At 45.8% G+C, this 25,810-nt stretch overlaps 1 protein-coding gene across 1 annotated transcript; it reads right to left on the bottom strand.

Annotated features, from left to right (window-relative positions):
- Window positions 1-11,492: 11,492 nt before the first annotated feature.
- On the bottom strand, window positions 11,493-24,109 carry BTNL9 (butyrophilin like 9; the record flags this gene model as incomplete). The annotated part of the gene is made up of 10 exons (XM_082836672.1): window positions 11,493-12,118; window positions 13,026-13,052; window positions 15,435-15,461; window positions 15,692-15,712; window positions 17,137-17,157; window positions 17,473-17,505; window positions 17,686-17,814; window positions 20,308-20,589; window positions 21,932-22,279; window positions 24,001-24,109. 10 exons carry the CDS (start codon window positions 24,107-24,109, stop codon window positions 11,493-11,495), a joined length of 1,623 nt encoding a protein of 540 aa, XP_082692798.1.
- Between the last annotated feature and the right edge of the window lie 1,701 nt (window positions 24,110-25,810).

The raw sequence follows: 25,810 nt of genomic DNA, 5'->3' as shown, positions 1-25,810 counted from the left end.
TCAAAATGACTGCATCATTTTTGCATTCTCAACCAGCAGTGAATGAGAGTTCTTGTTGCTCCACATCCTTGTCAGTGTTTGGTGTTTGTCAGTGTTTTGGATTTTAGCCATTCTAATAGGTGTGTAGTGATAACCTGATGTTTTTATTTGCAATTCTCTAATGGCATGTAATGTTGAACATGTTTTCATATGCTTATTTGTCATTTGTACATCTTCTCTGAGGTGTCTGTTTGGATCTTTTGCCCATTTAAAAACTGGATTTGTTGTTGAGTTTTAAGCATTCTTGGTATATTTTGGATACAAGTCCTTTATCAGATATGTATTCTGCAAATATTTCCTATCAGTCTGTAACTTGTATTTTTATTTTTAACACTTTCTCAGAGCAGAAGTTTTAACTGAAATCCAGTGTATAATTTTTTTTTCTTTCATAGATCATGCTTTTGGTGTTTATCTAAAATCTTATTACCGAACCAAGGTCTTTTAGATTTTCTCCTATGTTATCTTCTAGAAGTTTTGTAATTTCGCATTTTACATTTAGGTCTATGATTCATTTTGAATATTTGTGAAAGGTGCAAGGTCAGTGTCTAAATTCTTCTCCTTCTTCTTCTTCTTCTGCATTGGATGTCCAGTTGTTCCAGTACCATTGCTTAACAAAGATTAGTTGGCTATATTTGCCTGAGTTTATCTCTGGGTTCTCTATTTCTTTCCATTGATCCATTTATTCTTTTGCTAGTGTCACACTGTCATAATTACTGTAGCTTTACAGTAAATCTTGAAATTGAATTGTGTCAGTCTTCTGATTTTGTTCTTCATTATGATTGTGTTGGTTACTCTGGGTCTTTTGCAGATCCATATTAGCTTCAGAATCAGTTTGTTGATATTCACAAAATAACTTGCTGGGATTTTGATTGGGATTGTATTGAATCTATAAATCAATAGGAAGAATTAACAGTTTAGCAATATTGAATATTCCTTTCCATGTACATGGCATATCTCTACATTTATTTAGAATTTATTTGATTTCTTTTATCACACTTCTTAGATTTCTTCATATAGATCTTGTATCTATTTTGTTAAGTTTATTCCTACGTATAATACTTTGTGTGTGTGTATGTGGGGGGGGGCATGCTAATGTAAATTGTATTGTGATTTTAGTTTCAAATCCAACTTGTTCATTGCTGGTATATAGGAAGGCAATTGACTTTTGTATATTAACTTTGTGTCCTATAACCTTGCTATAATCACTTCTTAGTTCCAGGAGTTTTTTGTCAATTCTTTGGGATTTTCTACAAAGATAATTATGTCATCCTTGAACAAAGACATTTTTATTTTTTCCTTCACAATCTCTATGCCTTTTATTTCTTTTTCTTGTCTTATTGCATTAGATAATTTCACTGACTACGGATTTCTAGGTTGGTGGTTTTTTCTTTCAATACTTTCAATACTTCACTCAATTCTTGCTTACATGGTTTGTGACAAGAATTCAATGTAATTCCTATTCTCTGTAGGTAAGGTTCATCTATAGGTAAGGTGTTTTTTTCCCTCTGACTTTTTTCAAGATTTTCCTTTTTGTCTTTGTTTTCTGCAATTTACATATGATATGCATAGGTGTAGACTTCTAGTGTTTTATCCTGCGTGGTGTTCTCTGAGCTTCTTGGATTCATAGTTTGCTGCCTGTTATTAATTTGAGGAAATTTTTAGCCATTATTACTTCTAATACTTCTTCTGTTCCCTTCTCTCTTTCTTTTCCTTTTGGTATTCTTATTATGCATGTGTTACACCTTTTGTAATTGTCCTACAGTTCTTGAATATTCTGTTCATTTTTTCTATGTTTTTCTCTTTTTATTTCAGTTTGAGAAGTTTCTATTGAGATATTCGCAAGCTCAGAGATTCTTTCCTCAGCCCTATCTATTGGTGAGCCCAGCAAAGGTATTCTGCATTTCTGTTACAGTGTTTTAGATTGCTAGCAATTTGTTTTTATTCCTTCTTAGGGTTTCAGTCTTCCTGCTTATGTTATCCATCATTCTTGCAATGTTGTTCACCTTTTCCTTTAGAATTCTTAGCATATCAATCATAGTTATTTTAAATTCCCAGTCCAATCATTCCAAAATCATTGCCATATCTGAATTCAGTTCTGTTGCTTTCTTTTTATCTTCAGACTTTTTTTTGTCTTGCCTTTTAGCATGCTTTGTATTTTTGTTGAAAGCTGAACTTGATATATTAGGTAATAGAAACCAGATAAATTGGCTTTAGTGTGACAGTATACGTTGATCTGGCTGGGAGTTATATTGTGTTTGCTGTTTGCTGTAGCTGTAGTTGCCTGAAATGTCAGTTTCCTCTAGTGTCCTTGTTTTTCTTTCTCCTATCAAGTCCTTGTTAAATAGAGTCTGAGCCTTTCAGTTTTTTTTAACTATAATCCACTGTCATTGTGCAGGGGTTCTGTTGCTGAGTTAGAAGGCGGCACTGGGGAGAGAGAACATTCTATAGTCCTATAATTATGTCTCAGTCTTTTTGTGGGTCTGGGCCCCTGGGGTATGATCTTCACAAGTGCTTCTCAGCCTCTCCCTCCCCTCTTCTACTGACAGGAATTCTAGAGGAGCTGGCTAATTGCCCTTCCCCAGGTCAGATAAAGTAGTTTCCCTTGAGTGCTGGCCTTTGTTACAGAGAATTGGAGGAAGAACAGGGTGCTCTGGCAGATTTCAACATGGTTGCTTTTGTTCCTGCTGGAAGCATGAGGGGATTTTCCTCCAATCTTCACAGTGAGAACTTGGTGGGGCTCCTGGAGGTGAAACTCAGAAAAGTGGGAGAGGGGACTAAACTGGTCCCCGCCTAGCGTTTTGAACTCTCAAGCTTGTCCACACTCTGCCCCCAGCAGTTGGTTAATTGCAGTTTGTGTTCCTACGGGTACTGTCTCCACCAGCAGGCTTCTCTTCTGGGGCTCCCTGTGAAACAGGAGGGAAGGGGGCAGAGCACAACCCTTAAAGAATGACATAGCCGTTGAGGATATGACATAAGCTCATTAGAACCAACTATGCCCAATATGGTGGAAGATTTGACTTCCCTTAGACCTTGAGCCTTATTTTATGCATATTGTAATGCATTAGCATCTAGAAGATGCACCCACAGGTGCCATGACTGTTCTGAGGCTGACCATAAAAGGCCAAAAAGTGGGTGGTGGCTCAATTTCTGGAAATCTCCGCCCCTTCTCCAAGATGGAATAATCCTCCCATTTTATTAGCCTACGGACTTACGCAGCCCATAAAAACTAACCACCCCACATTTTAGGGCCACTCTCGCCTTTTGAGATGGACTGCATTCTATCTATAGAATGTGTAGCTTACTAAATAAATCCACTTCTTACCTATCATTTTGTCTCTCACCGAATTCCTTCTGCATTGAGACATAAAGAACCTGAGCTGCAGTAGGTTCTGACACCAGCTGAGTGATTTTAACTAAAAGACAGTGGGTTCAAGTCCCGATCTGAGTTTGGCTGAGTAAAAGTCCTAGTTCGTGGGTTCAATTCCCAAACTGAGTTTTGGCTGGGTTTGAATCCCATCTGAGTTGTGTGGTTTCACCCATAAGCTATGATTCTCTGTATCTGCCTCTCTCTCTAGTTACAGTTTGCCTTGTGACTTCAGTTCTCTGATGGATCTAAGAAGAGATATTGTTTTTCAATTTAGTTCAGTTATTTTCTTATTGTAAGAATGGGAGTGATGCTTCTAAGCTTTTAATAGTGCAGAGAAGAAATCTGAAATCTAGGTTACTGTGACTGAGGTTCCTTAGCTGACAACAGAGGGACCTAATTCCACTTGAATGACCCATTTCCCTTCACTGACTTTGGTTTTTTTCATGCTACTGGTGTTTCTCTTGCTTCTTTGATCTACTGAGAGCAGCAAAGAAGGTGACAGTTAAAATTGTGGTCAGCACCTGGCCCTACAATGAGGTTGTGAACTTCCAGATTAGTAGAAGGCAGATGACAGGTGGCCCCCAGCTTGTGTGGGGTTTACATGCTAAAGCCAGCTTCAGTCCCAACAAAGACTCTGGCCCGCACCCCCGTGCGGCCCAGCTAACCTGCTACTTCTCTGTTTCCCAGTCCTAAGGTTCTCCCAGGTCTCTCACTGACCAGCTCTTCTCCAAGGGCTACCTCCAGGGAAAGTCTAGAGAACATCCAGGGAGGCAGCAGCCGTGACATAATCAGAGTGCCAGCAGTGATGTGGACCTTTGTCTACAAAATCTTCTCCAAATTGCTGCTGGGAAAGAAGACGACAGTGAGAGTTCCTCGGCCTGATGTGGACTGTGGCAACCAGTATACAGGGGTCTGCTGGCTGGAGGAGGAACCCCCCAAGTCTCACCAGTGTTGGGGATGTCCTGAGCCTTGGCCCCTGTGGAACTGAGTTTCAGACCAAGACTCTGGGAGCAGGCATAGTCACTGGACACAAAGCTGCCTGGAGCCAGAGTGGAGCTACCAGTAGAAGAACCAGGGAAGGAAGCAAGCAAAGTGGTGGGAGTGTGGTGAAGGCCCTGCCCAAGGCTGCAGATACAGAACCAGAGACGCCCATGCTGGAGTAAGGCTGGGAGAGTACCAGTATTATTGTTTGCAATGATTCTTTTAAATTATTTTTGAAGATCCTTTCTTAACCTTTAAGAATCAGAATAGTTAACATTTGAAACATTTTCTGTATCAATTAGTTTTTAGGTGTTAGAAACTGGCAAGAAGCCTGAGAGGAGGCTTAATTCTGGAAAGTGTGTCTTTTACAACAATTTCAATGCGAAAGACATTTTTACAAATGAATTTTGACTCCTGTGGTGAACACACGCTGATAAGCTGACGCATTCTAGTATCTGATCTGGTCACGGTCTTCAAATGAAAAAGCAAGCACTTGCTGTCCTTTGAAATATCTGCTGCATCTCCTGCTGCTATGTGTGCGTGAGTGAACCTGCTTTTATGGTTGTATTTTTTGTGTTGAATAGCTACTTTGAATTTTCATGATTATGCTTTGATTATTCATAATTTTTCATTTTATAGAACTGATGTGTGTTGACAATAAACTAAATAAAAGAAATAAATGTGTGAAATAAATAAGTTGTTAAAAGAGATCATTTCCTTTGGGGGACAGAGGATGGGAAGGAAACTGGAAAGGGGGTTCACTGAGGTCTTGGGAGTTTGAATGCATATGTTGAGAGGTAATTACTCTCCCTGGGGGTGGAGTCACTTGCGACTCCCCTAAGCCAACTCTCAAAGAATCATGTAATTTTCAATGATGCCTGCAGGAAGAGCTTGTCATCTTGTTTGATAGGATTGTTGATCTACCCAGAGGAAGAGGAAACTGGGGGATGTGGTCCTTGAAGAGAGCATGGCCAGCCTGCACTCAGTATGCACACACATGTGAGTTTCCCATGGGTCAAAAGAACATCTGGGAAGCTAGCCAAATTGAACCACTTTGCTGCATCCTTCTCAAGCATGCTGTCTGCAGGTGAGGGAATCCAGGATCAGAGGAGCATTGGGCTGTCCTGGCAGCAGCAGGATGGAGCAGAGATTGGGGGTTCGGCCAAAGCTGAGGGAACTGAGGAATAGGGAGGATCTGGGGAGGCTGTGGCTGCACCAATTCTCTCATCTCCCGTTATTGCCTCATCGCTGAAGGAACAGCAAGAGCCTGTGAGAGGGATCAAGAGGAAGTTTCCGGAGGCAGAATGGCCCCCTCCCCACAGCAGGCCCTCGACCTGCTGGGATCAGAATTGGATACAAGGGGGCTTCCCTGGTGGCGCAGTGGTTGAGAGTCCGCCTGCCGATGCAGGGGACACGGGTTTGTGCCCCGGTCCGGGAAGATCCCACATGCCGCAGAGCGGCTGGGCCCGTGAGCCATGGCCGCTGAGCCTGCGCGTCCGGAGCCTGTGCTCCGCAACGGGAGAGGCCACAACAGTGAGAGGCCCGCGTACCACACACACAAAAAAGAATTGGATACAAGGTCAGAGTTTGCAAACTGAACAGTATAATCAAAGTTGTATGAACGCGATATGCTCTGTTCAAGATGCTATTGAGGGACAATAAGGAAGGATTCCACAGAGGAAATCGAAGGCAGTGATTTGAAAACTATAACAGACATGACAACATGTCATGTTACTACCCTGTGCTGTTAAGAGTGTTCAATCAGATCAATTCGATTATACATTTAAAAAAGGTTTTCTTGTGATTTTTTTCCCATTGAGGTGAGGCAGAAGGAAAAGAATCATCAGCTTACTTTTTAAATTTTAAACAGAAGCAATATATGCTCCCTGTAAAAATGTATGTGCACCGTAAAAATTTATAGTGCCGTAGTACCCCCTAGTATGAATAAACCATATATATCTGTTCTCCTAGTAGCAAGTAGGTAGTTCCAGACATCTGCTTTCACACTGCTTCTGTGAGCATCCTCTTGTATCTTTAGGTATTGGTGTGAATATTTCTGTAGAACAGATTTCTGGATGTGGAATTCTTGGTCAGAGGACGTTCATGTTTAGAAATCGGTACACATTACCGAAATTGAGCTTGAACTGGCTCTACCAATTTATAAGCCCACCAAAAATGCGCCCAATCCATGGGAATCTTGGTCTTTTCATGTAAGATTTCTATGGAGCCAATGATAACTTGACTTGCATGCTGTTGTCACAGTCTAGCTGCCCTCTCAGCTCTGCCAGTTTTGGTGAGTTAACCATCACAAAGGCCGCCTCAAGCAGGGAAAGCCTCATATCATAAGTGTGTTTTGTACACTGGATTGGGGTCCATACATAGATGCTGTGTTCACCCTTTCCCAGGTTTGCGGGATAGCTGCATGGGAAATGTGAACAGTGGGCAGAACTGAATATACCATGTCCTAGTTTTAGAAACTTGCCAGAGGGTCACTGGGTGTGGGCTGGAAGGAGATGGGTGTGGATTCTGAATGTTCCAGCCTCCTAGGTGGCCTCCAGCATGGCCTTTATGGGTCACAGAACATGTAGCTGAATGTCTAAGATCTTTAGTGTTGCCTTTTGTACCAGCTATATACCCAAATGTTTTAATACGCAAAACTCTTAAAGCAATAGATAATGATTGCATATGGTCAAGGAACATATTTTTAATGTTATCACAAAACACCTGTGAGGACTCCAAAATATATGCACACTAATGTAAATGATTATAGAAAATAGAACCTCCGGGCTTCCCTGGTGGCGTGGTGGTTGAGAATCTGCCTGCTAATGCAGGGGACAGGGGTTCGAGCCCTGGCCTGGGAAGATCCCACATGCCGCGGAGCAACTGGGCCCCTGAGCCACAACTGCTGAGCCTGCGCGTCTGGAGCCTATGCTCCGCAGCAAGAGAGGCCGTGGTAGTGAAGAGGCCCGCGCACCGCGATGAAGTGTGGCCCCCGCTTGCCGCAAGAAACGAAGACCCAACGCAGCCAAAAATAAATATAAAAATAAATAAATTTTTTAAAAAAACTTCCTTTCTCTGAATATCATTCATGGTATGTAAATAAGGCTATAAATTGTATTATAACAGGTGGCCGAGCATATTTTCATAAGCTCAAAAATGTTTGATTTGTTAGAGAAACCACAGGAGGTGACCAAATGCCTTACGTGAAATTGTATAAACTCAGTGATGGGCTGGAGCTGGTGTCTCATGAGAGCTGATCGAGGGCATCTCTTCTCAACTTCACCAAAAAAGTCACATCAGCAGCTTGAAATCAGCCACAGTGCGAGTCAAAAAATGCTACAGGGCTTCCCTCGTGGTGCAGTGGTTGAGAGTCCGCCTGCCGATGCAGGGGACACGGGTTCGTGCCCCGGTCCGGGAAGATCCCACATGCCGCGGAGCGGCTGGGCCCGTGAGCCATGGCCGCTGAGCCTGCGTGTCCAGAGCCTGTGCTCTGCAACGGGAGAGGCCACAGCAGTGAGAGGCCCGCGTACCGGGAAAAAAAAAAAAAAAGCTACAGATTTTTTTCCCCAGAAAGTCAGTTTTTAAATATTTATCAGACACCACTGCATTACTTTATCACTCCCTCTATATTACCATATTTTTAAATAAACCATTTGGGAATAATTATGTCCCATTATTCCTTAATACAAAAGTGTGTATTTTCTTAAAATAAGGACATTCTCCTAGATCAAAATCAGGAAATGAATATTTATCCAACATTACTATCTGATCCATGACCATTTTTTTAAAAGATTTTTTTGGTTGTGGACCATTTTAAAAGTCTTTTTATTGAATTTGTTACAATATTGCTTCTGTTTTATTTTTTGGGGGCACGAGGCATGTGGGATCTTAGCTTGCTGACCAGGGATCGAACCCACACTCCCTGCATTGGAAGGCGGTGAAGTCTTAACCATTGGACTGCCAGGGAAGTCCCTGATCTATACCATTTTTTCAAAATGTCTCTTCTTCTCAAAATAGTGTCTTGTATAGGTCTGGGATCCCACCCAGAGTCACCTATTGCATTTAGTTGTCACGTCTCTTTAGTCTCCTTCAATCTGAGGCAATTCCTTAGTCTTGCTTTATCTTTTTTATGACCTTGACATTGTTGAAGAGTATCAGCCAGTTTGTCTGATGTTTCCTCCTGATTTATGAATTTCGGGGGCAAGAATACCTCAAAAGTGATGCTGTTGTAGTCTTCTCCCTGTACTGTATCAGAAGGCACATCGTGTGAATTTATGTCATATCTGGTGATGTTAACTTGTCACTCGGTTGAGGTGGTGTCTGCCAGTCTCCTCCACTGCAAAGTTGATAAGTGTTTTGTACTTCTAAAATAATTAGTATTTTGTGTTGAGATACTTTGAGACTTCTATTGGAGGGTAAAGTTTTCTCTTCTCCCCCATTTATTTGTTCATTTATGTATATCAGTACAGATATACATAATCTTGGATTTCATTTTTCTCAATCTGTAACTTCTATTAATTATTTTGATGTTCAAATTCGGCTATTGGGAGTCCCTTCAAGCGGGCTTTTCTGTCCATTTGACATCTCCCCACTATTCTTCGAGGACTTCCTTGCATTCTGGTAAAAGATGGTTTAGACCCATTCTGCTATGTGTTTCTTCAACACCCTCAAGCTATTAAATCAATTCTGACACTATTTACCTAGAGGTAGTGTCAGATTCCACAGGTTAAGAGCTCAGTCCTATAAGACTCCCCCCACCCTTCTCACACCAATTACAAATCCAGGTTGCCTGTGTTTCTGTCCCACCCACCATAAAATGGAGATTCCCAAGACCCCTGCCTTGGGTTCTGTTAATTTGTAGAGCAGCTCACAGAACTCAGGAAGAGTTTACTAATTAGATTACAGGTTTATTATAAAAGGATATAGCTCAGGAATCAGATGGAATAGATGCATAGAGGAAGGTATGTGGGAAGTGGCACAGAGCTTCCTTGCTCTCTCTGATCACCTCTCTCCCTGCATCTCCAAGTGTTCACCAACCTGAAAGTTCACTGAACCCAGTCCTTTTGGGGTTTTATAAAAAGGCTTCATCACACACGCATGACTGGTTAAATCATTGGCCCTTGATGACTGAACTCAATCTCCATCCCCTTTCCCTTCCCAGCGGTGGAGGGGGGTGCGTGGGCAGGGGTTAGTTACAACCCTCTCTCACACAGTTGGTTCCCCTGGCAACCAGCCCCATCCTTACTGGCTTTCCAAAAGTTATCTCATTAACTCGGGTGTGGTTGAAAGTGGCTTGTTATAAATATCCAAAGACACCCTTATCACTCTTATCACTTAGAAATTCCAAGAGTTTAAGAGCTCTGTTCTAAAATCTAGGTTGGGGCTTCCCTGGTGGCGCAGTGGTTGGGAGTCCGCGTGCCGATGCAGGGGACACGGGTTCGTGCCCCAGTCTGGGAGGATCCCTACATGCCGCGGAGCGGCTATGGCCGCTGGGCCTGCGCGTCCGGAGCACTGCAACGGGAGAGGCCACAGTAGTGAGAGGCCCGCGTAACGCAAAAAAAAAATAAAAAAAATAAAATCTAGGTTGACGACCAAATAAATATTTCCTAGTATAAATCAGAACATCACACCCTTCTTACGTTTTCCCTGCCCCAGCCCTGGAGCCCACCATTTCTCCAAGGAGCCTTAGTTCCTTTCAGTGGTAAATAGTACTAAAAACTAAGTTCTGGGTGCAAGGTGTGCTCAGTGGTACAGGGGTGTTATTGTTTGTAAGCCCTCAAAGCAGACAGAGCTAGGAACTATATGTATGTGCACACACTACCTATCTATCTATCATCTATCTATCTATCTATCTATATATCATATGTGTGTTTCATCTATTACATAGTAAAAGCCATGAGTTCACAATTATTCTTTCATTCTCTCCTTTCGCTTCTGTTTTTCGTCTGTTGTTGTTTTTGTATTTCTTTTCTCTGGCTGAAGAGACAGCACACTTAATGAATTTTTTTCTTTGATCAACCCCTTGTTGAGCGATTCTTGTCATTATTCATTTTAATGTTCAAATTGTCCCATGATTGGTCAGTGGAGCCCCTTCGACCTAGCTCCTATGTCTTTTTGTTATGTTCCCATCAGTTTTTTGACATTTAAAAAAAAATTATTTATTTATTTTTGGCTGCAATGGGTCTTCGGTGCTGTGTGTGGGCTTTCTCTAGTTGCGGTGAGTGGGGTCTACTCTTTGTCGCAGTGCGCGGGCTTCTCATTGCGGTGGCTTCTCTTGTTGCGGAGCACGGGCTCTAGGCATGCAGGCTAGGTAGTTGTGGCTCGCAGGCTCTAGAGCACAGGCTCAGTAGTTGTGGCACACGAGCTTAGTTGCTCCGCAACATGTGGGATCTTCCCGGACCAGGGCTTGAAACCGTGTCCCCTGCATTGGCAGGTGGATTCTTAACCACTGTGCCACCAGGGAAGCCCCCCGTCAGTTTTTGAGCATGTTTGTACATTACAGCAAAAGATGTTCCAGATTCACCTGTACTTTCTCTGCTCCAGCCCTGGAACCCACCATTTCTCCAAGTTCATTTTAGTGGGAATTGACAGTGAAAACTAGGATCTGAGCCCTAAGTGAACTCATTGTGTATGAAGTGTCCTTGTTTCTAGATCTTTCTAGAGCTAGAAAATATATACAAAACTATTAAAATACACAAGTTAACTGATACCTCTAATTTTATCCAGTGAAGTTTCTCCTCTTTTTCCCCCATTCCAGTTTCTTTCATGTCTTCCACAGTGAACACCCTGACTAGCAGCAACATGAATATATTTCTACTCATCGGCTCAAACCTACAACACGCACAAATAAGCTTTGGAATTGCCTTTTTTTTTTTTCAAAGAAAATCATATTCATACATGTACACATACACATCTATTGATACACGGGCAAAGGTCTCGCTTTTTCCCATTTCGGCTATACTGAGCCTTTTAAGCCTTTGCTGGCATTTTGGTTCATACACTGGGGTCGGTGTGTTTGTTCTGTCTAGAGGAAGCGGGAGAGCAAAGCACTGACTGGGTATCCAGGAAGCCGCCCAGGACCCAGTCCTTTGGCCACAAGGGCGCCTCACCACATGGCCAGGGCGGGGTCCGAGGGCTCATAGGGTTGTAACCAGGTGTCACTGTCCTCCTCTTCGGGGACGCGTTTCTCTCTAACTGGCAATGGGCAGATGGTAAGTGGATCTGGGTGTTCGCTGCCGTCATGGGCTCTAGGCCTGAAATACGCGCAGAGTGCCCCAGAGAAGGTGTCCGTGAAGGTGAAGATGTGGGAGCCATTGGATACATTGAAGAAGGACAGCTTTCCCGCCTCGCAGTCCAGGAAGATGCCCACGCACCGGGGTGGCACGCGCATGGTGAGCGCGATGCGGTGCGGGTCCAGCACGAAGTACTCGCAGCCGTTCCACAGCCCCATCACCCAGTAGCCACCCGCCGGGCTCAGGCGCGCCTGCTCTGCGCGCGGCACCGCTGCCAGGCACGCACCTAGGAACCAGCGGCTGCGACGGCCCACGTGCACCTCCCAGTAGTGGCGGCCCGTGGAGAAGCGCTCCCGGCTTAGAACGCACATCTGCTCGGAGAACCGCTGGGGGTCACCGGCCGCTGAGCCTGGCGCCATCCTGCGGGAGGACACGCTCTTGCCATCCTCGGAGACCTCCAGGCTGGGGTGGGCGGAGCCAGGATCCAGGGTCACATCCACTGCACAGAGGCATATGTTTAGTGCAGGTGAAGGACGGTTCTGCTCCTACTCCCACGCCTGTCCCCTCCCCCGACAGGCAAACCCTCTGGCTCTCCTGATGGACCAATCAGTGGAATAGTCACTCCCTCTCCTGCAACCCCCTTCCCACCACCCTGGTACTGAAGGGGCATGAAAGTCACTTCCTAATTTTTGAAAGTGATTAGAGGAATCCCATTTCTTTCCTGAACCGGAAGGTTCTTGAATTCCATGGTGCCATGCAGAGCAGAGAGAGCAAATGAGGTAGGTTTGTGGGGATAGAGGTGGGCTCACGTTCCCCAAGACCTGATCAACCGGAAGGAGCTTAGGGCTGATTCTGTCCCGGCTGCTCTCACCACCCTGTGTGACCATGAAATCACTAGTGAGCTCTGGGACTCCTTTACAGCAATTTTAGGATTTTAAAACTGTAAGGGACCTCTGAGATCATCTAGTCCAGTACCCTGCACTCCAACACCCCATCCCCCCCCAAAAAACCACACCCATTTGATGGATAGGAACCCTCTGTGGGATGATGTGGGAGGTTCCTTACAAACTCTGTATTCTCTCCTGCAAAGAGGCCCTAGTAGCAACCTTTCTGCCAGTTGGAAACAAATCTAGTAAAACCCGGAAAGCTAGGTGCGTGTGGGAGCATGTGTGTGCACACAAACGTGTGCACGTGTGAGTGCAATCACATTAATGCATGTGAGCATGTATGTGTGCAGGCATATGTGTCATATTATGTGTTTTATAAGTGAGCTTTTGTGTCTGTATGTGGGGCCCATACTTGACTCCTGGACAGACCCTTCCTCTAATCTCAGTTCTGGATACCTCCCTTCTACTTAAGATCCAGCCAACCTAATTCACAAGGCACAGTTCCTTGGCTTCAGTTACCTGCATGTTGTTGGGCTGCTCTCCACTCTGAAACCAAACAGAGAGGAAAAAGAAGCTCAGGGATCTGGGTCAGTAACCCTAGAACCTTGAGGGAGGCTCAAAATGCAACAGGGACGCCTACAAACTAAGTAACCTCGTTCCCGCCATGATAGCTGGCTTGGATCCAGACTGGCCTGGGTCCACCACGGCATCTTCCCGGGAATTTGGGATTGGGTAGGGGGCTGGTGTCAGTGCTGGCTTGTACCAAAGCTGTGTACAGGCTGAAGTTGTGCTGGGAACAGTGGGATGACAGAGTATGTGGGCAAAGAGAACCAATACAAGCAACTGGGATACCTTAAAGGATGGAAATGAAGCCTCAATCTCTGACTGGCTTAGTCTCCAGGAGGCCCAGCTGAGCTTGGCTCCTGTCCTAAGACATCCTCTGGACACCCTGTCTTGCCCTCTTTCTTAACATGAGCCATTCTGTGTGGATTTCTGTTTTGCTTTATCTTGTTCTATTTTACAACAAAGAGAGCACCAAAGTCACAAAATGCAAAAGCAATAGAAGACATTTTCAGAGCTCCATAAATTTACAGCAAGGCCTTGCAACCCTGATTTTGCATCAGAATAACCAGTAGATCTTTAAAAATATAGACCTTTTTCATAGAATAACTTAATTCGACAAAGGTGTCAATTCTCCCTAAATTTATCTATAAATTCAGAGCAATCCCATATAAAACTACTTTTGGATTTTTTTAGAAACTTCATAAATTCATCCTAAAATTTATATTTTAAAAAGGTCCATTAACTTTAAAAAGGAAGGGGAAATGGAGGAGGACTTGCGCTTTCAGGTACTTTAAAGGCCAAAGTAATATGTGACCAAAAGACAGACCCATGAAGACATGGGAACTGAATATGCACTAAAGGTGATACCCAAATCAATGGGGAAATCATAGATGGTGTAGTAGGTGGTATTGGGAAAACTGACACCTTATTTGGAGAAAAATTGCTGGGCTCTTGTCTAACACCACATAAAATGGTGAATTTCAGATGGATTAAAAACCTGCACATAACACATATACAGTGAGTAGAAGAAAATGTAAGAGACTGTCTTTGTGACCTCAATGTAAGGAAGATCTTCTTCAACAAAACTTCAGAAACACAAGCCATTAAGGTAAAAATGTGATGCATTCGCTTTTATCAAAATTGGTTATTTCTTTTCAATAAGGGGCACCATTGGACAAAGCTAATAGGTGACGGAAGAGAAGAAGGAATTCACAATGTATAATAACAATGAGGGATTAATATCCTATGTGTATATATCATATTCTACAATAATAATAATATCGCATGAAGGATGCCTGCAAACCAAAAGGCTCCATTCCCCAGCACTGACACCAGCCCTGTCTTGTGAAATCAACAAGAAAAAGATAGCAATGCCATATGGAAAACAGGCAAAGGACAGGAACTGGTAATTTTCAGAAGAGGAAGCCCAAAAAGCCAGCTAGCATATAAAGAGATGCTCAAGCTTCTTAGCGTCCAGAGGAGTGCAAACCGAAAGAACAATTACTTGTCCCCATTGACTGGTAAACTCAGAAAGCTGGCTCACACGGGATGTGGGCACAAGGAGCCTCCACGCACTGCGTGAAGGATGATGGTGCTACTGCAGGAGATCCTTCCATCCCACTTAGTGACACATCCCCCACAGGCCAGCAGTTCCCCGCGGGGGTACACATCCCAGAGAAATCTCCACACAGAGCCAGAAGGCAACACGTGTTCAGATATTTATTCAACCTTGTTTGTGGTGGTATAGAGTTAGAAGCAGGCTGGATGTCTACTCCAGGAGGGTGGCTAGCTCAAAGGGAGTGCTCTGCAGCAAGGAGATACAGACTAGATTTACATGCGGCAGCAGGCATGGATAGTAAAACACAGCAATGAGTGAGATAAGCAGGGAACAGCACGAGACTGTACATGTCTTTACAGAAACTGAAGTGCACCGCACAAAACAGAAATTCACCTCTTGCAAGAATACATACAAAATAAAGATACACATTAGACAGTTTGTTTTATGGGGGGAATGGAGGAAGGTACAGGGAGAAATAATTACATATAAGGTAACATGCCTTATATTTACATATAAGGTAACTCTCACCAGGAGTGAGGGTCTTTGAGGGGGGACACCAGGAAGCTAGGTGATTCTGATGTGCAACCAGGATTGGCACCAATGATTTACCGTATGCTTACACTTCAGGACGATATAAAAATGACTATAAAAGTAAAACTCAAATATAACCTATACCAAGCAACATAGATTAGTACATGTGTGTAGCTATGGAATAAACCAGAATGAAGCATAGTTGGTTAGTCAGAGCAGGTGACGGGATGCTGAGATGTGACGTGGACAGTGGGAGGAAAACGGGCTTCACTCACCAGCCTGGCCTTCAGCCCTTCTCCAGTCTGAAGTAGCCAAGGAAAAACAGAATTAGAACAGCAGGTCCCTGCAGCTTCCTTGTTCACCCGTCAAATTTTGCACCCACCCCTGCGCCTCTCCTCTTTCTCCTGCCACCCACACAGCCAGCGGAGTTCCAGCCTGGCCATCATACCTGGCTGGGAGATAAGACGAACATACACGGATAACCACATGCTACAAGGTGGACAAGAAATAGTTCTAAGGGGGGGTCACTTACCCAGCTCCACTTGAAGTTTCCCTGTAAGCAGAACACACAGAGAAAACATCAGCCTTTGGATGAGTGCAACCACCTTCCCAAGGCAGTTAGGCCACTGGGAAGAGGTTTCTTAGTCTTAAACCACTGCTCACCCCTACCCCATCCTAGATGCTGCATCACCCATCTGCAGGATTCTTTTTTTTTTTTTTTTTTTTTGTGGTACGCGGGCCTCTCACTGTTGTGGCGTCTCCCGTTGCGGAGCACAGGCTCCGGATGCGCAGGCTCAGCGGCCATGGCTCACGGGCCCAGCCGCTCCGCGGCACGCGGGATCCTCCCGGACCGGGGCACGAACCCGTGTCCCCTGCATCGGCAGACGGACTCTCAACCACTGCGCCACCAGGGAAGCCCATCTGCAGGATTCTTACACCTCATCCTATTCTTTGCTCTAAGGCAGAAATCTGCACAGCGCTGGGAAGGGAAAACTGGTCTTGCTACTGAGGAGCCTCTTTCAAGGGTTCTGGTCTGGTTTGGAGAGGCTACTGCTCCCTTGCCCTGTAATACAAGCTTTTCCTGGGGAGGAAGTCCCGTGTAAGTCCAGGCACCGAGCACACCCTGCAGGAGCCTCAGGGTCACTTACTGGGTACATTATTTAAAGAACTAGGAGGACATCACACTCAATTATTTCCCCAGGCCAGATACCAAAACTCTAATATTTTGCCACTAGAAACGCATTCCTCTGATTTCTCTAATCTTTGTCTTTTAAAAGTAAGGCGGGGAAAGGCAACAATATACACGAATTCGGCCTGTGATGTTAATGAATTATTGTGGCTCTTTTCGTTGTTTGGTTGATTGCCTTTTTTCTTTTTGTTTTCCCCTCCATGACTAGGTAGACTGCAAGACAAGCTTCAACTTTACTGCTTTGCCTGGTGTTTTACTGGGGCAGACAAGGTGGTTCTCAAGGTCTTCCCCCGCCCATGGTGGCCTTCTCCTCTCCTCTATCCCCTCTTCCTTTGGATTCACTCTTCCCTCCTCCCCCCACATGGTTTCAAGGTGCTGAGTCCCCCTGGGAAGAAAAGTGGATTTGATAAATTGCTTTCACTTTGGTGCAAATTAAAGCTGCCTTCCTTCCCAGTGACATTTGCATTAAAAAGAGGTTATCCTAGGAAGATGAACCAGAAGGAGTAGACCTTTTACAGTGGAATTGTAAGTGAATTGTACAATTGGCAGGAGAGGGCCTGGCAGAGTCTTTCCAGAGGGTCTTAGGTCAGGCTTCCTTGACAGGTGCACACAAATCGGTTTCGGGGGGGAAAGGCGGGAGGCGCAGAGGGATGGATTTCGAATTAGAGCGCTGCCATCCATTGCTCTCCAAAGGGGGCCTAAAATCACTGAACCCCTGCTTCCACCGTGTGCCGGGGTTAACCCCCTAGCCCACAGCCAGCACCGTGGGCATGGCACCCAGAACTTACCCAGCTCTTCTGTGAGTTTCCCTGGAGAAAGAAACGAAGAAAAGAGGAAAATCTACATGGATCACTGAGGCCTTGCATCTCCAAAGTGCACAGACTTGGGACCCCATGTGCTCTGGAGAACCAGTTTGAGCTGGACTCGAGGGAGGAGCAGGCTCCGAGGCAGGAGAAGTGGAAGAAATCCTCTGCCGCCCCCGCCCCCCCCGCCCCCCCGTCTCTGCCCTCTCCCAGCCCCCCCACCCCACCCCCCCGCTGTGACCTACGCGTCTTCTTCACCCAGCGTCCCCACTTCTGCGAGTCAGGGGTGTGCGCGAAGAGCGCGTCTTTCCCTCTGCTTACCTTTGTCCTTCTCCGCCTGCTTCTTCAGCTTTTCTGCAAGGAAGAAAAAAGGGGAGCAGACGTGAGTGTGCGCGCTCCCCTGCCTGTTTCCACGACCCATGCCAGCCCTGCCTCCGCAGGATGGCCCCTCAGCAGTGCCCCGCTATGGCCGCCTCCACCACTTTGCTCTTGGGCAGCCAACTCCAGGAGGGCAGCCCCCAGCCTGCCTGGTACCTCGGGACCTCCGTTGCCTCCGAAAGAAGTACAGCGCCAGCGTCGGGAGGAGAGCCAAGACGAGCAGCGGTCCCACCAGAGTCCCGAGGAAAGCTCTCTTCCAGGGAGAGGTTCCGGGTAAAAATACGTCTGGAAAACACCCCACATGGAGTTGTCTCGATTTGGTCTTCGCTAAACATGAGAAGACTAGTCTAGACACTGCGTGCCGGAAAACCTTCCCAGTGCCTGGTTGACGCTTCCTGGGCCCCAGCATAGCCCTCTGTAAAACGGGCCTGAGAACCAATCTGCAGTGCTCTAGAGAGAGGTAGCGTCAGAGGACCAGCGGCGAACTTGAACTTGCGCAGCGCAGAGGAAAACACTGCAAACTGAAGGATGCGAAAGGAAGGCGCTGCCCACTCCTCCAGCTTAGAACTTCTGTGACCACAGCCCTGACCTTCCTCTACTTCTTCCTACTCTTGCTTTACATCTAAGGGCATGACAATCCAAGGTGTTGATACCTGAAACCCAGTGACTAACTGCTCTCTACCACTCTGACGAATCCACACGTCATCTCCCGCTTCTCGCAAACACCTGGCTTCTACTTCTCATCACACCTTTGGAAGAACTGTTAGCAAAGCTTTGACAGCTGACTGACAGTTCTTCTCTTCCCTCTCCAGGCTTCCTAGGGAGGATCTGCCCAGAGGCACAATGTGGCTCAGGGTTCGCAAGGACAGTGGCTGGACAGTAAAGAAATGAATGCAAAATAGAGAGCAACCCTTTAGTAACTCTTGCGGCAATTTAATAGAATAATTTTGTGTCTGTTGAAGATAATAAGAAATTGGTGCTGTTATCTCAGTGGTCTTTAAATTTTTTTATCGTAGTAAAATATACATAACATAAAATTGACTATCTTAACCGTTTTAAGCTTATAGGTCAGCAGCCTCAAGTATATTAACATTGTTGTGCAACCATCACCACCAGAACTTTTTTCATCTTCCCAAACTGAGACTCTATACCCGTTAAACACTGACTCCCCACACCCCCCACACCCCCCAGCCCCTGGTAACACATCTATTCTACTTACCCTCTCTATCCATGGACTCTTCTGTGTACCTCATATAAAGAGAATCATACAATATTTGTCCTTTTGTGTCTGGCTTATTTCATTTAGCATAATGTGTTCTTTCAGTTTTTAATTTTATTTTTCTAGCAGTGCATTTTTATTGTCTTGGTGAAAAGTATTGAGCTACAAAGGATTAGTCCTTCACCACAGGTGTTTTTGAAGCACTGACTTAGGGGTTAAAGGGCTCAGGGTCCTATGCCTCCCTGACCTCCAATCTCCAGTCTCTCCTGCATCTTTCCAGCTCCTCAGATAGCTACACACATTTCCATCTCAGGACCTTTGCACTTGAATGGCCTCTACCTGAATGGCCTCCTTGCAGATATCCACGTGACCCACACCCTTTGTCAAGGGTAAACACAAATTTAAAAACTGGATTTCCCCTGGTGCAGAAACGGAGGGAGATTCCCCTTTCCCTTCTCTTAGAGTATTTCCTTTAGAAAATTTGTAAATTCTTTCTCTATCCCCTCAAGATGTATACAAATCTTTTTGAAAGTTAAATAAGCCGCTTGCCAATTTTAAAACCCAGGAATGTTTCTCTTAAGGAGCTACAGCCATCTCCTTGAAATGGAAACATCAAGGAGAAAGTACCCCTATCTCCAGGCCTGCTGGGAGTTTCACTTAGGCACCTGGCTCCAAGTTGTAATTATGTGCTTGTCATAGAGATAAGAGATATCTTATTTCTCCTTTGGATAAAGACAATTAGCGAACACAGATGTTACTCCTTACCCAGTTACCAGGTAAATTTCGGGTGAACTATGTGTGACACACGGTGCTTATCAGGTCCTCTTACCTGAGGACAAGTTATCGCTTATAAGGGTGAGATTTCTTTCTGTTATGGTAATATCACTATTGATTTGGACCAATGTGAAACATGGCCCATAGGTTGGGTTTATCCTCAAGACTTAAAACAATTAGAGCCACGAACGTTAAATCCTTCAAATGGGTGCCTCACGATAAAACTTTGATCCTATATAATGGTCTTCCTTTAAACTCAGTGCCTAACGGTCTTCGTGCCTGATCCACCACTTTTAAATCCATATATACACTCCACCCCCCTTAGCCTGCTTCCCTGCTTCATGTTTCTCTGTCTCAGATAACATCTTCTAACATGTGCTGTAATTTATTCTTTTGTGTATCTGTTTCCCCTGCTGGAATGTGGACCTGAGGCCAAGGGTTTGGGGAACATTGTGGGTGATCGATAAATATTGTTTGAGGGATGAAATTAGGAACACATGGGCTCTCATGATGCCCTCTAATAACTAGAGTTTCTGGATTTTAGGGCCTGGTCTTCGGTTCATAATGTTGGCTTTCTGGGACCTCCCCCAGTTACTGTTTGGGTTGTCAGTTGTACACTCAGTAGGTTCCTGATATTACGGCTGACTTTCAAGGTGCCAGGTTTAGCCCCCCCCCCATACACAGCCAGGCTCCAGTGCCACTGTGTCCCAATAGATGGTCTCTGGGATAAAGGACATGGAGAACTTGAAGACTAGGAAGATGATGGTGCACTGGCACCCACTGACCTGCTATCTGGACCACGAACTCTTTCTTCTGGCCCAGGAGGGGGTTCTGGATGGAGCAGGACACATTGCTGTGGGCCCCCCCTTGGACGACCACAGAGGTTTCCAGACTGAACAGGCCTTGGGCATCCTTGACGATGACTTCGGTCTCTGGAGGCAGGCATCGTCCCTGATGGTCTGTCCACTGAGACTGTGGCTTGGGGTACCAGCCACTGGAGCTGCACCTCAGCTGAATGCCTCCCTGCTTGAAGCCCTCAAGGGAGATGTGAGGGTCCGAGCCCAGCCCTGAGAGAGGCAGGAAGAGTGGGAATGATGAGGCTCCTTCCCAGAAGTTGTATGCGAAGTTCATGCCACCATTCACCATCTGCAGTCACCATAAGGCATCGTGACTGTGACTGCTCTTAACACGCTTGCAGGCTGGCAGCCCTCCACCAGCGGACTGTAAATGACAGGCTAAATCACCGGTGGCATGTGGGGACAGCACTACCTCTGAAGGGCATTTTAAAATAGGGAAGGGCTACTAATACTTAGTCATATAATGCAAGGGACAGTCCCCCTAGAATGAAGAGTAATCCCACCCCAAGTTTCAATAGATTGTCTTTTCTCTCTCTTGAATCCCACTGGCACTCAAGTGGCTTTGTCATATATACTTCTTTATCTCTCTATCCAAGTAAGCTAGCTTTATATTTTGAATATGCAAAACATTAAGATGGTTTAAACATCAATACTGTAAAAAACAGTAGATCAAAAAAGCCCCAGGGGTTTCCCTGGTGGCGCAGTGTTTGGGAGTCCGCCTGCCGATGCAGGGGACACGGGTTCGTGCCCCGGTCCGGGAAGATCCCACATGCCGTGAAGCGGCTAGGCCTGTGCGTCGGAGCCTGTGGTTCGCAACGGGAGAGGCCACAACGGTGAGAGGCCCACGTACCGCAAAAAAAAAAAAAAAAAAAAAAAAGTGGGGACTTCCCTGGTGGCACAGTGGTTAAGAATCCGCCTGCCAGTTCAGGGAACATGGGTTCGAGCCCTGGTCCAGGAAGATCCCACATGCTGCGGAGCAACTAAGCCCATGTGCCACAACTACTGAGCCTGTGCTCTAGAGCTTACGTGCCACAACTACTGAAGCCCATGTGCTACAGCTACTGAAGCCCACGCGCCTAGAGCCCGCGCTCCGCAACGAGGAGCCACCGCAATGAGAAGCCCGTGCACCGCAACGAAGACTAGCCCCCGCTCCCCGCAGCTAGAGAAAGCCCACGCGCAGCAAGGAAGATCCAATGCAGCCATAAATAAATAAATAAATAAATAAAGGTAGGAGGGGGCCTGCTTCCCTACACCTCCACCAAGAGTGTGTGATACAAATGTTGAATGTTTGCCAATCTGATGGGTAAAAAATTGTATCTCCGTAGCTTTAATTTGCCTTTTTCTCACTATGAGTAAAAGTAATCATCTTTTCTTATGTTTCAGGGCCATTTGTGTATCTTTTTTGTGTGCATTTTTTTGTTCATTTTCTAATGAATCTTTCTTTTTAAAATTAGAGATATTTTCCCTTTCTCTGTTCTTTTCTATCTACTCTTGACCTGTTTCCAAATGGACCATTTTCTCCTCTCTGTTGGGGCTTGACCAGGTCACGCACCTGCCACCTCCAGCTCCCAGACTGCTTCCCCAGTGAAGTCGCTGGAGAGGAAGCGGCACCCGTATGGACCCTCGTCGGCGGGAACCACGGGGTGGAGCCTCAGGGCCACGCTGCCATCAGCGATCTCGTCCGTGACGAGTTCGGTCCTGTTCTGGAACTGCGCCATCTGCTGGCCATAGAACTCCTGCCGTTCCCGGTACAGGTGCACCACGTCAGAGGTCCGGCTCCGGAACCAGCGGATCTCCATGTGCTCGGCGTCCCGGTACGGCGACAGGTGGCACGAGAATTCCACCTCATCCCCGACGTGTGCCAGAATGGGTTCCCCATGGCCTACCACCCTGAATTCCTCTAGGACGAGAACCCAGACAATGGCCCAAATCAGCACTCCTCAAATATGATTTTTTGCAGTAAACCATTCAAATGACAAAGGTGAGACGCTCTACAGGATGACCGGTCCGGTTGCTTGAGCAAGTAATTGTCATGAAAAAGTTGAGTGTGCCACATTAAAAAATACACAAGGAACATTACAACCAGATACAAATGTGTGGTGCTGGACTGGTAGCTGGTTTGAACCTACCAACTGCAAATATTATTTGGGGGACAGTTATGTAAATATGGCCGGGGCATTAAATTAAATGGAATCTTTGGCAAAAAAAAAAAAAAAAGCAAGTTTCAAAACCATATGTACACTATCCTCTTATTTGATTAAAAATTTGACATATTTGCATAAATGTGCAGAATAAAAGACCTGAAGGGAAATAGACCAAATTATTGGTAGTGATAATTTCTACCTGGTGGGAATAGATGTTTTCTTATTTTTGCTTTGTCTGATTTTCTAACATTGTATAATGCACATGGACAGCTTCTGTAATAACAAAGGGTATTAAAGTAATCTGGGGGGGGGGCTCCTTGTTTCATGGGTTTTCCTATTGAAGGCCAAACCCTGCTTTCAAGATTTTAATTTATCTGGATCTTTCATTTGATTGTTCTCTGCAGTGATGTCTCTGTATGGCTCCTCTACTCCCTGTTTTCTGCAATTTCCATGAGAGTTGCTATTCCTGCTGCAGTGCCTCTCTACCCAGCATGACTTCATTCATTTTTCTGGCTTCTGTACACCTCCTTTCCTTCTTTCAAAGCTCAGCTTAATCCCACCCTAAATTCTTCCTTTATGAATCTCTCCCATCCTTCACTTTGCCCATATAGCATGGGGGCACCTTTCTTCACTCCATTTGAGAACCCCTATTGCCCACTGGGTGTAGCCCTGATACCATCCCTACCAGCTTCCCTCTCCAGTTTCTCTCCAGCTGTCCCTGCCCCTGTGCCTGACGCCTGGCCCTCTTCCTGGGCACAGCCTGCCTCAGTTTACTCTCCATCTGTCATCTTCTGGAGAATGTGCATCCTGGAAGGCTCTACTCAAATAATACCTCTTTTCCATGGCCCTTCATGGCTTTCTGGAAAAAACAAACTGGTTTCTTAGTTATGCTCCCAAATCCTTGGGTACATTTCTCTTGCAGCTCTGGTCACACAGCTGGACAGCCGTGTATGTCACGTCTGTCCCCCTCCCTTGAATGACTGAGGATCTGGGCTGTGCCTAGTCACCTTGGTATCCCTGGTTTCCAGCTCAGGGAATTAGGGAATTGTATTTGCGTAACTAGTTTACACTCTCTGTTAGTTGCTTCTTTCATGAGAGATGGTAAGATTAGGATCCTCCCTGCCATTCAAAAGCTATGGTTTATATGCAGGAGAGGAGTTAAAAATATTTTCCAACTGGTTCATCCTAAGCACAGACCAATAAGAATCTCCTGGCACCCTGCTGCTATGCCTTCTGCCATGCTTGTGAGCTGTGGAGTTGTGGGTGGCTGCAGGGATGGTGGGGGAGCACTGTGGGGCTGGATGGTGTTTGGGGGCGTGGCTGTTTACCAACTGGGATGGAAATCTTATATTTTAGCCCCTGGCACAGCCTGGTACCAGGCTACAAGATCTCAGCCCTGGAATCACCTGCAGGAGGGGTGGGCAGAAGCTGAGGTGCTCACGTCCTGGCTGTCTGGGCTGCAGATTAGACAGGTTACCTGAGTGCATCTCCCAGGGCTGAAGCAGGAGGAGGAGGTGAGTGAGGAAGGAGAGACTGCTGGGAAGACGTACTCGCTGGCAGGAGTCCAGGGAGACTGGGAAATCCATCACTTTTCCTCAGCAGTGGGGGCCACCTGGAAAGGGCAAAGAGGTACTGGAGTGACGCAGGAGAGCTGGAACTCCGTGCATCAGGCCTGACGTCTGTCACTGCCTCAATTATTTTTTGTCTGGTTCTCGCAGGCTCCAGTGCCTGGCTTCTTTTCAATCATAGCCAGATGTGAGAGTTGCTTCTAATTTTAACAGGCGGCACTGCTTATGGCATTGTTGGCCTTGCTTGGACTCACAGAGCTGAGAGAGGACAAGGCCAAAGGGTCTCAGAGGAAGCAGCTTCTGAGCTTCGCATTGTTTACAGCCAGGAACAGAGCCATGCATTGTGTTGGGGCTGAGCTAGGATTTAGTGACTTTGCCCAAACAAAGGGAAACCTATGAGGATTCCCAGATGCATTTTCCTTCTCTCTGCCCAGCCTTGCTCCCAGTTCCCTTTGACCTGGAACATCAGGTCCACAAAACAGAGGAACAAACACAGAGTTCTAATCTTTCCAAAGTAGGATGCATGCCTGGCTGCCTTTTAACTCCAACCACATCTAGGACACCTTCTTCCATCCCTGAGGCTTCAGGTGGAGCTCCCAGGAGGTCAGCTGGTGACTGTCACTGAGTCAGTAGCATCTTTGAGACCATAGTGATGGTACCGTCCCATCTAGCCCTCCCCGTGCCTCATCTGGGGCACTGGAGACCCAGCCTCAGGCAAGGGCTGTTGTCTCTTCACTCCTGATGCCCCTTTGGGACCTGAAGTAATGCCTCACAGCTTGAGAACCAGCGAGCCTGGGCAGCTGTACATCTTGGGAGATATATAAGCCTCTCCACATTTCTCCTCTATTTAGTTGTGAGACTTTAGACAGATTATGGAACTTGCTGAACCTTAATTTCTTTGCTTAAACAATGGAAGAAACCAGTCCAACTCAGAGGGTTGTTAAGCTTAAGCCTCCTATGGGTGGCATGGGTGCTCTCTAAAGAAAAGTCAGGGACTTCCCTGGTGGTCCAGTGGTTAAGACTCCACGCTTCCAATGCAGGGGCCCCCCGGTTTGATCCCTGGTCAGGCAACTATATCCCGCCTGCATGCCACACTAAACTCTCTCATGCCACAACTAAAAGATCCCACATGCCACAACTAAAAAGATTCCGCATGCCCCTAACGAAGATCTCGCATGCGGCAACAAAGATCCCGCGTGCAGCGACTAAGATCTGGAGCCAAACAAATAAATAAATATTAAAAAAAAAAAGTCAGCTCCTCTCTCTGCCTCCATCTTCTTCCAGAGGCTGCCTCCCTCTCCTTTCATGCCATCATAGCACCCCCAGAGCAGAAAGCCCTATGCAGTTTCTACTCTCCAGCTCCCCCAGTCTCCCTCCTCCCTCCGTCTGCCACCCCACTCCACTGTTTGGTTTTCCTTTTCCCACAGACCTGCGAGGTGGCACGTGTCCCTGGGGTCCTGTGGCTGCAGAGTCCCAGCCACACTATCGCTAGCGGGATGTAGATGGAGGACTTTATTTTTTTATTGAAGTGTAGTTGAGTTACAATGTTGTGTTAATTACTTCTGTACAGCAAAGTGATTCAGTTATACACACATATATTTTTTTAATATTTGTTTCCATTATGGTTTATCATAGGATATTGAATATAGGTCTCTGTGCTCTACAGTAGGACCTTGTTTATCCATTCTATATATAAAAGCTTACAGTAAAAAAAAAAAA

The sequence above is a fragment of the Leucopleurus acutus genome (genome assembly GCF_964270905.1).
Source record: "Leucopleurus acutus genome assembly, chromosome: 3".
Classification (NCBI taxonomy): Eukaryota; Metazoa; Chordata; class Mammalia; order Artiodactyla; family Delphinidae; genus Leucopleurus; species Leucopleurus acutus.
This window is presented reverse-complemented; position numbering and strand designations above follow the sequence as displayed.